Source organism: Petromyzon marinus, chromosome 36 (assembly GCF_048934315.1).
Source record: "Petromyzon marinus isolate PM22_M1 ecotype Great Lakes invasive population chromosome 36, UKy_Petmar_22M1.pri1.0, whole genome shotgun sequence".
Taxonomy (NCBI): domain Eukaryota; kingdom Metazoa; phylum Chordata; class Hyperoartia; order Petromyzontiformes; family Petromyzontidae; genus Petromyzon; species Petromyzon marinus.
Window position 1 is genome coordinate 6,822,248 of NC_133702.1, and position 16,784 is coordinate 6,839,031.

The following is a 16,784-nucleotide window of genomic DNA, read 5'->3' on the forward strand; positions in this document are numbered from 1 at the left end:
ACCACGCTGGTTGCTTTACCATACTCCACCACGCTGGTTGCTTTACCATGCTTCACCACGCTGATTACTTTACCATACTTCACAACGCTGATTGCTTTACCATACTTCACCACGCTGGTTGCTTTACTATACTTCACCACGCTGGTTGCTTTACCATACTCCACCACGCTGGTTGCTTTACCATACTCCACCACGCTGGTTGCTTTACCATGCTTCACCACGCTGGTTGCTTTACCATACTTCACCACGCTGATTGCTTTACCATACTCCACCACGCTGATTGCTTTACCATACTTCACCACGCTGATTGCTTTACCATACTTCACCACTCTGGTCTGTGTGGGTTCGTGAAGGAACCAGGGGCGGTTTAGTGATGACTCGATACTGACATCAGCTGTGATCGGGAATCAAACTCGGGTTATCTGGACTCATAGGGATGTGTGCCACCTCCTGTCCACACTGCCGTACGTATAATACTGCAATCAATATCAAGACAATCTAAAGTGTGTGTTTTTTGTCTTTTTCAAATGTTGTTCCTGTTGTGTTATTGTCTTCGTGTGATGAGACAAAGATCTTTCCCTTTGGAACTCTCATCACCACATGTTGAGGAATGGCCCGTGAAACGTGGTATCACAAAACCTGCTTCTAAGATCAACTTTGAGCGAGATTTCTTAATCACACGCTTATGAAGCGTGCTTACCCACATGTCCTGCGTACAGACGGACGGTTGTAGCATTGCATTCAAACTAATACTTTTTTTGTTATTTCTCGGAGGTGAAATTAATTGGAAAAAAATACACATCTTAAATTTTGCCGTAATTAGTGACTAGGCTGATGCCATTAACTCGCTGCCCTTGAGAACCCAGATTCGATCCCAATATCTCTTCAATGCCGGCTCAATCCTCCGAACCTTGAGCCAAAGAATCCTATGACGGTTTGAAAATTAATTATCCAAGCTATATTAAAAAAAAGTGAGATTCTTTATATTGTATCAATATATAAGATTGAAATTCGCCAAACATTGTAGGATAATACAGTGGGAAAGGTACAGTGGTTACACTAACGAGAGCTAAAGGGTACAGGTCATTAATTATATTGCTGAATCAAATGCTCTGTAATTAGTATATTACCCTTGGAAACATCGCAGAGTTGACGTATTAGGCCACTTCAGTGCATCAATCCACCATTCTCAACGATCTGTAATAATGAGGCGCTGTTGTAGAATTGCTGTCCGCCTCTGTGTAAAGATCTGCATCCTCACTCCTCGTACTTTTTATTGAACTGAAACACGTTGCTCGCATATTCATCTTTCAAATGAGGCTCACAGATTACATATCTGCAGGCGTTGGAGATATATTTTGTTTTTGTGAACAACTCCCCCTGCAATTACCCACACTCTTGCACTGGCGCTTGCAGAATATTAAACAGCTAATGGGTGGCGGTGGATGGAAGAGTTGTGGTGCAGCGGTCGGTACATTGTGGGTACGAACCTGGCCACCTAAGTTCGATTCCCTGACGAAGGCCAACATTAGCGCCGATTGATATCCAGACCCGCTCGTGGGCCCTCACTCCAGCAACCAGCACTGACCAGAGTGGGGGATAATTCCCAACACCCTCCCCATGACTGACATTAGAGAGGCCTTCCATCCAGCAGTGGAGTGACAAAGGGAGTGGATATTACCGGATAGCAACGGTTTAATCCATTCACACACATTTTCTTTGTCTGTGCTGTGCATTATGTTATCATTTTCCTCCTGCTTGACAGGGTCAGCATGGTAACACGGACTAAGCCACCAAAAAATCCATTCACAGTCATGGCAGGGAATGGCAAATTGTTGTTTTTGTTGATAATGTGCGCAGCAATGGGAATGTGTGCGTAATTAAGTGGAAAGCAGCTTGTCTTTCTTCACTGGGAAAAAAAAACTCCCCCAAAAATCCTAATTTTCAAATGATGTCATCACACTTGACACATTTGCATCTTTGATCAAGTTGGTGCAACTACATACTATGACAGCACGCGTTTTGGGGCTCATCAACATGCCAGACTGCTTACTTTGTCTCAAGGACAAAATGCTCTTTGTGCCCTTGGATATGGATAGAGGGGGTGTCGTGTTTATGCGGCAGATTAATATTATTGCTCCACGTGCTAAAGAAGCTCCCAGCCTGTGGATCAAAACGTCGGACATCATTCAGAACAACACGCCGGTATAAGCGTCGGAGAGAATTACTGACGACCGCATTGATGCGTTTCTCTTTTTTTTCAGGAAAAAGTGGAATATGCGTTCCTAATTATTTTCACAATCGAAACGTTCCTGAAGATCTTGGCGTATGGACTCGTCATGCATCCCAGCTCCTACATTCGCAACGGGTGGAACCTGCTCGACTTCGTCATCGTCATCGTGGGGTAAGGATGCACGTTCGTGTGTCGGAGTCTGAATCTTTATTCATCCTGGCGAAATCCGACGAGCTATGAAGCTCTTTTTCGCAGATGTCCAGTTACAACAAACGCTGATGGTGCCATCAGCGTGTGCTGATGGCACCAGATTTCAAACACACTGTTGCCTTGGTGTAACGGTTAGTGCACTGGAATTGTAATAACGCAGAGGTAGACCGTTCGATTTCATCTCCCCTGTGCAGCAGTTAATATAACGGTGCAAGTTTCTTAAATCCCTGCCCCCGTCTCTGTCCACCAAGCAGTATAAATGGGTACGGCACGGTGAATCAATCGGCAGGTCGCGTGGTGTGCGGTGAAGTGTGGTGACTCCCACTTCTGCGGGGAGCAAGTGGCATTGCGGTAAGTGCGCGGCCCGCTCCCGAACCCGGCGACCCGGGTTCGATTCCCGTTAGCGGTCAACACGAGCTGACGATTATCTGAACCCGTCCTGGGCCTCCCGTAGGTAGACTCGACCTAAAATTAGTACCTGGTGCGGTGTGTAAACATCGCCACTGGGGAGACAAAGGTGGTCGGGCGTTGTGTTGGCAACCCAACCCCCCCTTCATAGGTGCTTGCAAACAGCACTTGCCCCAACAGCCTTTGTCGGCTTTATGGGGGATATTTGTCTTTGTGATCTCAGCTCATCCACGATGTGTTGCCAGCGTGGAAGAGTAGGCCAAGTATCCTCTAGAGGGGCTTTCTAGAGCTCTCTCCTGTGAGGTCCTTCCACCAGAAGTGTTGTAAGCAATACAAATAATTTATTTACCCTCTCAATATTCTATGAATTGTCAATATTCTCAGGATCATGATTCGATTTTAAGAATGTATTTTACTGTTGTTGTGGCAAGTGTAGCACCTCTAGTGGCTGCAGGGGTCATGTGAACCAATGAAGTACAACATGTAATCTAATTGACAATAATATATTCTTATACACGCGGAAATCAACGCAAGTATCATGAGTGCAAGATTATGTTTTAATCAATGGATCGATGCGTGGTTAGAAGCCAATTATCTACTGTCTATTTAGCAACAGTTATTTAATTAATTTCCATCATTATTCATTAACTAATTACTGCGTTTACATGAACAATTTACAGAGTATTTTTTTTATCATCATTTAATTATCAAAGAAAGCTCACACACGACCACTTTTGAGCAGGGTCTCCTGCTTTCAGAATGTTTGACCCATTTAATGAGAATGTGTCTTTGCGAGGTGAACTAGTATCCGCAGACACACCGAGTATGAGGGGGGTGACCAGGGTCTCTACGTATGTATAACCTCTTTTGCACCGTACGTAGCCAACCGCCTCTCGAGTTGGCTTTATACACCAAGTCGCTGTTCATCTCCCAGCGTCGCCTCCCATCTCAGCGAGGAGGGGCGGAGTGTCGCTAATCCGTGACACGCATCACCAATCCCTTCGCCTCCAAAATTGCCGGTCGGCGGCGCAACGCAAGCGGTCAATTTACGAAGCCTGCCGATGTGACCGCCATCTCGCACGGCGAGGCGCGTGCGTTGTTAGCTCACAGGGACCATTGATGAGGCGGGGGGGGGGGCGGTGGCGGCGGTGGGGGGGGGCTGTGAAAGTTACGGACGAGAGGGTTGAGCTGGCGCATCTAGATGTAACCACATTTTTTTTTACGGTGCATTCGTGTTTGTTTGCACATTTTATTTAAAACTATAAATTGCATCGATGCGGTGGGAGCGGAGCACGGAGCGCGTCTTAGATCTGCGCAGCGGTACTGTTAGCGGAGTTTCAGCCCGACACATGAAGCCCAACGCTTTTCCCTTTGTTCTTTTGTAACACTCCAACTCTGTGGAATGCCCGCCGCTGTAGAATTCAATGTCGCCTCGGACGCTCAAGCTCGTGCGGCGCCACTGCCTCGAGTGAAGTATTTCCAGGTCCACGCGCGTTCATGCTGCTTGGCGTTCGGCGTGGGGTCGTGACGCGCTCGCCGTGTCCCCTCGGAGGTTCACGGTTGGAATCCCAGCGTGCGTTCGCCGTTAAAATACCGCGCGACGTCCGCTTCGCTTTGGACGGTAAAGACCTCTTGAAGTAATTTACGAGAGCAGGCTATTCCGTGCCGGCTTCATGGTCCAAATTTGCCGAACTTGAAAAAAATTACCCCCAAATAACGCTTGGGATTAATTAAGGACCTTCAACGAAATGAGCGCGCGAGGTGTCTTGGGTAAGCAAGCATAAAATAATAATAAAATTAGGACGTGCTAATGCATTTTCCTTTTAGCACATGTGTGCGCTTTCAGTGTCAAATCTGTTTCAACACCTCCCGTTAACTTGGCATGCAGGTGTGGAGCACTACATCGATAATATATAATGATTGCCTCAATTCCAAATATTTCCCCACTCAAATGTGCACGGGAACCACGAATGTTTGTGGGCATCCATAAAATGTCCATGGCGGGAGCCAGTCTGATTGTTAGCACGGACATTAATGAAATCCTACAGAGTGAAATTCGCCCCCCAGAGGGATGATTAATCGAATACATCCCCAATTTTTGAACTCGAATCGCGGTGTCCGGCGTTCTACGCGTAGCACATCCCCATCCAAACGTAGCTGGCGTCTCAGGACGCGGTGCAGTGTGCAGCACAGGTCATGAACTGTACGCCCGGACGGCAAATGATAGCGGACGCTCGAGCGGGGTGCCACGTGCTTGGATGCATGCGTCTCAATCCGCTTCACCCAGGACGCTTGGTTGTTCCTCGCGGCCGGATCCACATTGATCTTCGCACACACTCGTGACAGAAACTCAACACCTTCGCCAATAACAGTGCCCTAAAGAGGTAAAATTATATAATGGGTGATTTTTTCAGGAAATGGCTCTTCCTCATAGCAGCTGAGAGATCTCTGCTCTGAATAAGGGCCATTGCCAGAAGTGCCCCCTATTATATCTTTTTTTCCTCTGTAGGGTGTGTTATTGACGAACGTGTCGAGTTTTTTTGTTTGTTCGTTGCACACCACTGCCAACGCAGTAATCGCACGTAGAAAAAAAAAAAAACCGTGCAATCCAGCAGCGGCTTGCTCGTTCGCTACGCGTGTCGACCCGCACGAGCCAGCACGGCACGCGTGGCGGAGGCAGCGGCGAAGACGCACGCCGGGCCTCTGCTGCGTGTGGCGTGTGGCGCGCCGTTCCGACGCTCTCCACTGGTCACGTTGGGCCCTCGGGCCTACCCTGACCTCGGCGATTACCCAATCATCGCTGTCTTGACCACACCGCCCCCGGCTAATGGCTGTTTGATAGGCCCTGTGTGGGTCTTCACCTGCCATGTCACCGTCATTGTCCATGTAACGAATGGAGATAATTTAATGCTGCGGCAAGCCAGGGAGGAAGCAGGCAGAGTGGTGATTAAATTGGTGACGACTTACGAAATAATGCCGTCCTGTTTTTTTTTTCCTAAGATATTCCTGTTCCATTATTTTGAGCCATTTCAGAGGAGATAAAACCGGTCGTCTGCGAAGAGGACTTAACGGCATACTGTATACGAAGTAAAACAATGAAATCACGATGTGTTTATAACAAATAGTACCAATCTTGATTTGAAGCTTTCGTGACTGCAGGAATCCATACTCTTTTGTTCTTTCGGTAAAGTCATGTAGTTATTATTTTATTTTATACCTACGTGACTTTACCGAAAAATACGTACCACTCTGCGTTAACGATGAACCTGTGATTGTTAGGTGTGTTTTTTGTATTTATTCATAAGCAGGTTTTGGATTATTTTCCATCAAATGAGTGAATGTCAATATGAATTATCTTAACGAGGTTCAGGGCACCCATTTGGAATTTGAAAAAACGAGCACTAAATTTATTTTTGATAATTACACATTCTTAATTTGCACCTTCAGTGGAACCTCCGGCCTGTCTTTTAATCGCCATTCTGCCATGATGTTGCATTTCATGGGGACAAAGTCTTTACGTGTTATTGCACACAAATTAAGTCCATTTTTATCAGCCCTATTATGAGACTCTTGATGAAATGACACGGCAACGGTGCAACCTAACCTCTGCGTTCGCATCTATTCACGCGCGGCAAAAACAAATCTGTTGCATGTGGGGAGGAATGCCTCGTTGCGTTGCTTAAGGCGAGCGTTTTAGAGTCAGGGACATAATGCGATCGCAATAAATAGACACGATCTTCACCACTCGAGCTAGAAATCCATTTCCTTACATCACAATTTGTCGCGTCTCCTATCGGCACATAAGCGCGGCGGTGTAGGTTACGTCCTGAATCTTCAGTGATTATTAAACCTATTGCCTCCACAGTCGATAAAATAGGAACAGCTTTGTGCGCATGTCAAAAGTGGTTGTCCTCTGGATAGACTTGCTCCTGCCATAGAAATGTGGTATTTCCACCATTGGTTCAGGGCTGTCGACGGGAGATGACCGCTGCCTCAATGCATATTTTGAACGAGAAATCAGTTTTGCTTTTACCGATGAAATCCAGCAGAACACAACCTGCCGCTGCAATTTATACGGCTTCAGCTCCCTGTTGCATGGCAAATGTGGAAGCATTATGCTAAGTTTATGCCCTGCAGGACCACTGAGCAAGCAGTTCATAAACATTTGGAAAATATGTTGACATCTCAATAATTTTCACCCCTTGACTCAAATGAACAGCACCCACAGAGGCATATGTTTATTTATGATGTATTCATTTTTAATGGATTTGTGTTTTTCTTGTATTACCAGCGAGAGTCAATAATTACAAATATTTATCACAGTTTACGTAAGCATTCCTGTTTATATGCAGCTGTGGAATATCACTCTGCAGAAAAGAAGACAATTTGAGGTTTAGACTGACACGTGAGTATATTTGGATATATCATTGATTCAGCAGTGAAATAAATCATTATGCTGATGAGACACACGTAAATGTGTGCGTGTAACAATTGGTTATTTACAATTTCTGCAAATTACTTTTGCTAACCAATGACCTTGCTACGTCGATGCCAATTTTATTTGCGGTGAGCAACAAGCTGCGCCGAAGAGGGCAAGGCAGGGAGCTGCGATACAAACGAGGGGGGGGGGGGGGTGGGACGATGCTGAAGTTGAAAACGACTCGTGGCGATGGATCCGATCGCTGGGAAGGGGCGAGGGTGGGACGCAAAAGGGGGGCGACGGCGGGGGGTGGGTGAATCGTTGTGCGCTTGCTAATGAGGGGTTCCTCTAGATTTGTCAGCGGTGCAATGAATGATGTCTCGTGGCGTTAACGAATAACCTGAAGATACTTCCTCGCTGAGACACAGTCTCCCCTCTTAAGTGCTCGCTGCTAGCTTCGGGGGGGGGGGGGGGGCGTTGGGGAAATAAAATCTCGCTAAATCAGCGCACTCTTACATCACGATCGCTAATAAGAGTGTCGGACACATTGACCCCGTGCCCCCATTTCACTGCGCTCCAATTGTGGCTATTTCCACGAGCAGAGGGGGTCCGTGCCACGGCTAAAACCTCCTTCTCATTCTCCCTCCCTTCCCCCCTCCTCATCGTCACACCTCGTCAACCAAGCACTGCACGCTGCGCCTCTGCGCATGTTCGGGTGGGGAGGATAGGCACGTGTGTTCACAAAATTAAACTGCCATCCACATTTTTAAAAGCTCGAAAGCTACAGCTCGCTTTTGTGCACACGCAAACAAAAAATGTTGACTCGCGAAAACAGAGTGCAAAGCTCATCCGTTCTTTCAGAAGCTGCAAATATTGTAAACACCGCGAACATACTTTACGTTTCTGTCACAGCACGGATCGTCTGGTCGCGCATGCAACGGCGCAGCCGCACACGTGAGCCCGTGGCATCGTTCGCCAAGGGTAAATCGTCGTGTTGCAGCGTGAGAACCAAGCCAGCGGAACTGCCAAAAATTTGCAGAACGAAAATGTTTCCACTGCTGAACCCTTAGGCCCGATTGCTCCGGGGCCGAGTGTCGCAGTGGCTTGAAAGACCCACAATGTGCTGTTTGGTTCGTTCGCTCGTTTCTCAAACCGCTCGTCCTGGTGAGGGTCGCGGCGGCGGCAGCGTGTTGAGTAGGACGGTCCAGACCTCCCTTTCCCTGACTCCGGCACTACATTACTATACGCTACTACACTACACTATACACTACTATACACTGCTACGCTACACTGTACACAGACTCGAGCCCTTACTGGGTATTTCCCAGACGTTCCCAGGCCAGCCGAGCGACGTAGTCCCACCAGCGAGTCCTGGGCCGGCTCCGGGGGTCTTTGCTCAGTTTCGGAGCATTATAAAAGTACAGCGCGTTGTTGACCCACTGCTGGACAAGGGACCTCCCCACTCTGTCTCACTCAGGAGGGTTGCTTCACTGTGTGCTACACGCCGGCCAGTAGAGCTTGGTGAATATGGGGAGCATACAAGTGGGATCATAGAGGCGCAGTGCAACAATTGATTTTGCTGCACTGCACTGACCTAGGCCTATAACACCTGTTTATGCACCCATCCAAACACTATCCAGGCTCATACCAGCTTAGCTTCTGATATCTCATGAGATTGTGCACCTTCTGTGCTATTTGGTCACAGGCTGTAGAAAGTTATGGACAGTAAAATTAATTAAATACAGACCACCGTCTGTTTTTTACCGAAAAAACAAAATACAGGGTGCTTCACAAATATGTTAACACTTACATGGGACTATCGTTTTAAATGTAAAAGGAATGGGAAATATTCCACTGTAACATGATAACAAATGTATGTTAATAGCTTCAAAAAGTCAAAGAGTCTCCACTTGTTCGCCATCGTTGTCAACAGGTGGCCTGGAATCTTCTCCAGGTGATCTCCAGAGCCCGGAGGCAGCAGCACATTTCTTGTGGACTTGTTGCAAATTCTCCGAAGTGTTCACATGTTTTTGAAGCAACCTGTAACTTTAATCAATTGGCTCATTGGCCTTTCCGATCGATGTTATCCAATACGCGTGGCGTGATTCACTCCCCCCCCCCCTCCAACCCCCAGCAATTTAGTGACTTGGCAGGATTCAGGGTCATGATTTGATTCAAGAATTTGAGATTTTTTAAAAAGTTGTTTTTAACATGGCAGTCAATGGCAGCAGCTGTCCTGGCTTCTGGTGGGGGGGGGGGGGGGGGGGTGACATGAACCCATTACATTCAACACACATAAGAATAACACTTAAACATTATTTCATATACACTTCTTAAATGATTAATTATCGTGAGTTTAACAATATGCGATGTTAATTGTTGAATAAATGCACCATTACATCCTTATTCACCACCAGCATATAAACTTGATTTGGCGCTTTCGTGAGTGCAGGAATTACTCTTTGTTTTTTTTACGGTAAAGTCACGTAGAAATAAGAAATAATAAAATTACATAATAGCGTACGACGTTTCGATTGCAACACAAGCAATCATCATCAGGTACAGAAGAAAAAAAACAAAGAGTAATTCCTGCAGTCACGAAAGTGCCAAATCGAGTTTGAGCCACCTCTACGGGGAGGTGTGAAGTCTGTGTCTCTGCTGGTGTGTCTGCCTTTGTGTTTTGGCTTGGGTTTGTGTCACTGTGCTGTCTCTGCCAGTGTGTGTGTGTGCCTTGGTGTCTCCGAGTGTGTGCTGCTGCTTCCTCCACAGCCCCCTATGTGCTTGACAACTTGTGTCATCCACCCGCGCCGTCCTTTTGATGGATACTCTCTTCATGCTAATTTGTGTCCCATTGTCTCTCAGTCCCAGCCCCGCCGTCTCTGTCTATTTAAGGCCTCGACACAGAGATGCTGCTTCACTGTGTGCGTGTCTCTCCCCATGTGTCTCTGTGCTAACTCGTTCTGCTTGGATGTCTACATATGTGTATGCGGTCTGTATTCTATCACTCTCTTAAATGTCACACTTAACTTGCAATTTTGCAATCTTTGAAATAGCGTAATCAACCAGACCATGCGTTAATTGTGTTTTGACCGACCGTCTGTGTTGCTTTATATGGTTTCAAAAAATTGCTAAACCCTGTTTGATTTAGTGTGCTCCTCCGTCTCTCTCTGTATCCCCTGGTGTGTCTGTGTTAATTCCCTCTACTTGGGGCTCTGTATATATATATCTGCAGTTATGTGTTTCCTCTCTTAAATTTAGCTCTTCTGTACCTGATGATGATTGCTTGTGTTGCAATCGAAACGTCGTACGCTATTATGCAATTTTATTATTTCTCACCAGCATATAATCATATCATTTATGCAGAAACCACACTTCACTTTCCTGCATCTGTATTTTGCAAGGGTCAAATGATATTTTCCTGCAGCAATGAATGGGAGCACCAAATACACGGCTTGCCTTCAGCTCAGCAATGCATTTCTGGGTTTGCTACGGAGTGTCGTTCGGAAAGACGCCCGACGTTTCGCTCCGCACGCTGGGAGCTCATTCAGGGACAGGTCTGACGTGTCCACATTCGGTGAGACTGAGTTGACGGGAGCGTTCAGCGTCCGAATAGCGGAACGTCGGGCATCGTGCCGAAAAAACACGCGGCACGACCCCGCGACGCACCGCAAGAGACGCGCACAGCACAAAAACGAGTTCGTAATTCACTCGCGGACGGACGGACGGACGATTCGAGACGATCACGCGCGCGCGTGCGCGTCCCCTCTCTCCCCCCACCCCCGCCCCCCGCCGCCGCCTCCACCCGCCGCAGGTTGTTCAGCGTCGTGCTGGAGCAGGTGACGAAGGTGGGAGAAGGCGGCAGCCCCATGGGAGGGAAGTCGGGAGGCTTCGACGTGAAGGCGCTGCGAGCGTTCCGCGTGCTGCGCCCGCTGCGACTCGTCTCCGGCGTGCCCAGTGAGCGCCGTCGCCCCCGCCCCCCTTCCCCGTCTGGTCCGCTGGCGCTCGCACCGCGAGACATCGCTCACGACCGGTGGTTAAAGGGAAAGAAGAACACAAATTAAGGGGAGGGGGGGGGGTGTGGAAACCCTCGGCACGTTCGTCAGTAACACCTTTTGTGGCTTGATTTGAAGCTTTCGTGACCGCAGGAATTACTCTTTGTTTTTTTCGGTAAAGTCACGTATAAATACGTACGCTATTATGTAACACTTTTTGTGGCCCTAACAGGGTAAAAATATAATTGCCGACGTTTCGGGCAATGTCCCTTCTTCGTATGCATGTATCTTTGTTGACCTTATTTCGCAGCGTGCGTAGCCAACCGTGCTGTGATGAAGGGACAGTTGCCGGCAGCGTCACCAATATTTGTATAGTTTTCCTTTTAAAGCCACAATGTGCTTCGCTCATTGTGCACCACTGCCAACGCAGCATCGCCCAATTGTAAGTTGCTTCAAGTGGTGTGCATCGTACCGGTAGGAAAATAAACCGACAGTACAATAGACTGCATCGGCTAAAAGATAACAAAAGTACAAAACAAGCGGATGCACTCGTGAGTGCTCTCTGATTTGTAACGACCCTTCCTGCCAAATTGAGAGATAATGCCAGGATATCGGCGAGGTGAGCACTGTATTTAATGTATTTTTGATGCTGTTGTGCAGTTTGAAATTGGTCCCTCGGTTAACGATGTTAATTGGTTCCATGAAAACCATTGAAGTTATCGTGAATCGAGTATAGGAAATACATGTTAAAGGCATAATTTGTTCCAAGACGATCGAAAGTTGACCTTTTTCACCTTAATACATCGTTTGTAATATTTAAACACGCATATTTTTCATAAATAAACGTTATAAGAACATATTAAAGCATTCATATTAATTGAAACATGGATAAATGCTGAATAAATGGAGCATTAAAAGGTGCACAAATAGAGCATAAAATAAAAATTCTTACTATAGGTGAAGAATATGGATGGCTTAATAGGTTGATGGAGAAGGTGGGGTTGGCTGAGGTCTGCCGAGTCCGCTTAGGAGCGCTCCGATTGGCCAACATTGGTGGGTCCACGTGATATCGTGAACATCGTTAATAGAAAATCTATCGTCGATCGAAACAATTTGACCACTATGGAAGGCGGATTGTTAATCGAAATATCGTTAATCGATGGCATCAAAAAACCAAGGCACCACTATAATTAATACTTAATGACAGGAGCAGGTCGCTTCAATTAAAATGTGGAATGTGGGGGCAACTTGTGATCATAATCCACCAGTGGTGGGCTCGCACCAGGCCATTTATACTGGGAAGATCAATATACCTGCACTGCATATGTTCACACAAAAATCTACAGCTGGATATTGGAATTATTTAGATGAGATGTGATTGATGTACGATGCTTTGAGATGCTAGGGCAGATAAGAATTGACAATCGCCATCCATATTTAGTGGGGAGAATGCTGATAAATCCACTGCATTTGCATTTTCGTTATTTCAATCAACAGGTAAGAGCTCAAAGTCTCTTTTTCAAAGTAGAGTTGGGTCAGATAAGTAGTTTGACAATTATAAATCTGAAAAAATAAATAACACAAAATATTCAAGACCGTAATTCGTTTAACACAAATAGAAGAACAATAATTAATTAAATCCATTAAATTAAGTTGGCAGTGCAAATCAAATGATTAACCAGATATATTGAAATGTGTGTATATGCCCAGCCACCGCATGCCCAAACAGCTTTTGTTCATATTCTTGGTTCTTTCGGTAAAGTCACGTAGAAGGGAAACAATAAAATAATAAAAAATATTAAACAATAAAATTCTCACGACGTTTCGACTGCAACACAAGCAATCATCATCAGGTGTGAAAACCACAGCAAGAAAATTTGAAAAAAAGTGGCGTTTTTTTTAACGTTAACAACACGGAGAGCGATTTGACAGTTTGTTCAGATGGACGAGCTTTCGTTCAGCCAGAATAGAGGGGGCTAAACGGGCGTGGCATTGGCGAGAGGATCTGGAGCTAAGTGGGCTTGCCAATGACTGGTACCAAGTTCGGCCTCTGTAGAGCAGGCTCGTAAAGGACGCTACTGGGCAGTTGGAGGCAGTCGCCCTCCACCAACAGCGGAAGGTAAAAGAACAACGCTCACAACAATGAGTGGAGCACGGGGCGGCTAAAACACAGCAAGTTGGCACAGTAGGGATCACAGGTGGTGCATCTCAGTCAGTCAACCCATGGTACCTCTAGGTCTGTTCCGTGACCTCGTGCCAGCGAGAGTTCGACACTTCACGTTACCTTACAGTGCACATAGCCTGCCACAAGCACCGTGGTGACGTCACCACCACTTAATGGCGAATGGCGTTTGTTGCTGTATGATTGTGAGTGAAGGGCGCTGTGTGCGTGTTTGTTCATGTGTACGTGTGTGTGATGAGCGTCTGCTGCCATGTACAGGTGAGGGTTATTTTGCCGGACCCTTTCTACAAAATTAAACTTGTTTCGTGATATTGCATTGACAGTACAAGCACAATTAACAAAATATCAGCATACAATATTGTGTCGATAACACTGCCCTCAGTGGAAATATAAATAAATATAAAATATATGGCAATTTGGGTAATTGCCATTCTTCATGACATTGCTCACAATACTTCATGGTGAAAATGGTGGTCCCACTCTCACCGTTCAACAACATCCCACACGTGAAAATGAGGAGGCTTACCGCAGCCTTCGCTCAGATGTTTGGAGAGCTGTTCCGCACTGCAAGGATGATTGGCGGTCGTAGGCTGCTGAGGAGATGGAAAAGTGCCTCGGTGGGCCACGGCCACAAATCACTCAAAAAATAACTTACAGCACCACTGCAATTTATTCCCTTAAGGGCCAGAATGGTAATTTGATTTTCAGCCCTCAGCATTAGGTCTGCAGATTTGCTGAGCATTGTTGTGAGATCTTGGGGTAGGATGATCTCCTCAGCCCAAACACAACTATGGGACAAGGACAATTTTTGCACAGATGCCATATTCTCTGTCCATCTTCTACAGAATAATTGTGTTAGGGATTTCAACAGGAACTACATATGTGCCCTTTTCACATGGATAAGGCCTATGGGTTGCTGCAACTCTGCTCAAGATTATTACAGAAATTCTCAATGGTGGACAGTTCCGGGCAAAGCTGCATGGCAAAGAGTCGGTACCATTCCCTGTACATCAGGGTTTTTTTTTGCCCCTAACACTATTTATGTTTTTTTACCACATAGTTTGAGAAGATAACCATGGCCGTTCCGATGCAATTAACATGTGGTACAAATACAATGGCAGGCTGATCGAAGTCTGCGTGAGGGCAAGGAGTGGCTCTATACTAATGAATCACGTCGAGCTCGCTGATGACTTACCAAACTGCTGCTCAGGCTGACAATAAGTTTGAGTCTTTGCTCATAAACCTGGAGCTTTCCACTATCAGCCCTCCCAAAACAAACACCGGCCTGGGTACACCGTGTCATCGTACACTCCACATCCTCAGCTCTCCATGAGTAATGGGGTAATTGTTGAGAGCATGGAGGATATCCTGTACCTTGGCAGTGTGCTCATTACCAGCCTCGGTTTGGCCGCGGAGGTCTCACTCCGAATCACGAGAGTGACGTTATATTTTCATCCGCTGCGCAGCGCCGCGTGAAAGCTGCCTGGATGGCAGTCAACACGAACCTCCGGGTCTTCTCGAAAATAATCATGAATTATTTTCTCTGTCACCTGAGCAACACTGACCCCTTTACATATTCTTTGGGTCTTTCGGTAAAGTCACGTAGATAGGTTAAAAGAAAATAACCTACCTACGTGACTTTACCGAAATACCCAAAGAATATGAATTCATGCAGTCACGAAAGCTTTAAGTCAAGATTTGACCCCTTCACAGTTAACACCTGCACTGATTCGGAACATTCAGCCTGGCCTAACTGCAGTACGTCGGTGAGCACCTCCAGCAAGTGAGGCTGTGTTGGCTGGGTTATGTGGCCCACATGCCCAGCTACCGAATGCCAGAGCAGCTTCTGTTTGGCCGGATTGAGGAGGCTAAATGGGCATGGCACGGGCTAAAGAGGCGATGGTTTGATTTGGTACGGCAGGATTTCAAGCTCGTTAGATTTGCTGATAAATTGTACCAGGGGTGTCAAGGTCAGCCTCTAGGAGGAGTCTTGTGAATGGTACTACATGGGAGTGGAGGCAGCCAACCTACACCAACAAAGACAGAAGCGATGCTTACAACAATGGGCAGAGCATCGGGCGGGTAAAACACAGCAAGGTGGTACAGTGGGGAGCACAGGTAGTGCATGTTTCAGTAACCTATTAGTCATCCCATACAAACCTGAGCCTGCCCTATGATTTCCTGTCGGCGAGACTTCGACACTTCACACGATCCGAAAGTCTACATGGCCTGGCAATAGCACTGTGATGATATCACTGTCACTTTGGGGCGAATGGCAGTTGTCGAGCGAGTGTTGCGATGCATGTGTCGGTGCACTTTACTCGGAACCTGGCGGTCAGAGCTCGATTCCCGTTCACAGCCAACGTCGGTGATGAGACTCTTACCGAGGGCCTCCCCTAGACTCAGCCTTACATGAGCACCTGGTGCGGTGTGTAATCATCAGCATTTGGGAAACAAAGGCGGCCGGGCGTTTTGTTGACCCGCCACCCCCTCGTGTGCTGTGCCAGCCTGTTCGCTAGCAGCACTTGCCCCAACAGTCTGTTCACGGCTATACAGGGGTTCTTTGTCGTTTATATGTACGAGTGAAACGGACTGTGTGTTTTTGATAGTGAGTGATGGGTTGGTATTTTGTGTGTGAGTAATGAGTGTGATTAATGTGTGCACGAGAGCGCTATATATGAGTGTAGGGCATTGTGTGTGTGTGTGTGCAGTATTTGAGTGTGCGTATGTGATTGTGTGAGAGCGCGAGTGGCTTTGTGTGTGGTGATGATGATGATGAGAGTGTGCATGTGAGTGCGGTTGTGTAACATTAGTTATTGGACTATGCTACACTACTGGCAGACTCCAGTTTCATTCCTGGTTATGATGCCCATACGCCAGACGCCAATCAGATTCTGTACCTCGCTTTGGCTTTCCCGAGCTTAACTCGTCCTGAAACAACGACCTGGTGTGGCGTGCTTAATGCACACTGGTGAGATAAAGGACGCTGGGCTATGACGATGCTGGTCACACCTCACCATGTATGCCGTGCCAGTCTTAACGGATATATAATAAGCAGGAAGGAAGTCTGCCTTCTCCACTTAAAAGAACAGATGTTTGTTGTCCCTCAACCTCTTGATCTTCCGGATTAACATTATCCGGCAACATTTACTTAACAGGCTTAACGTTGCTGATGAGGGTGCAAAAGGTGAAGAGGTCACTGGACACTAAAAAAACTATTTTGGAAATATGGACTTCCTGCCTGCTCATTATTGAACCATTACCCTTAATTATTTAACCGTTACCCTTAATTCAGCATCCACGGCGCGTCGTAAGATCCGATTAGTTTGTTCGCTGACA

The 16,784-nt window shown here is 46.7% G+C and overlaps 1 protein-coding gene across 12 annotated transcripts in view; it reads left to right on the forward strand.

Moving 5' to 3' along the window:
- Positions 1–16,784, forward strand: part of LOC116949353 (voltage-dependent L-type calcium channel subunit alpha-1D) — a 226,318-nt gene that overhangs the window by 98,715 nt on the left and 110,819 nt on the right. For all 12 annotated transcript variants that reach the window (XM_032966575.2, XM_032966566.2, XM_032966573.2 and 9 more), the window contains exons 4-5: positions 2,265–2,404; positions 11,083–11,225. In XM_032966575.2, coding sequence (XP_032822466.1) covers positions 2,265–2,404; positions 11,083–11,225 — 283 coding nt within the window. The remainder of the gene's footprint in view (positions 1–2,264; positions 2,405–11,082; positions 11,226–16,784) is intronic.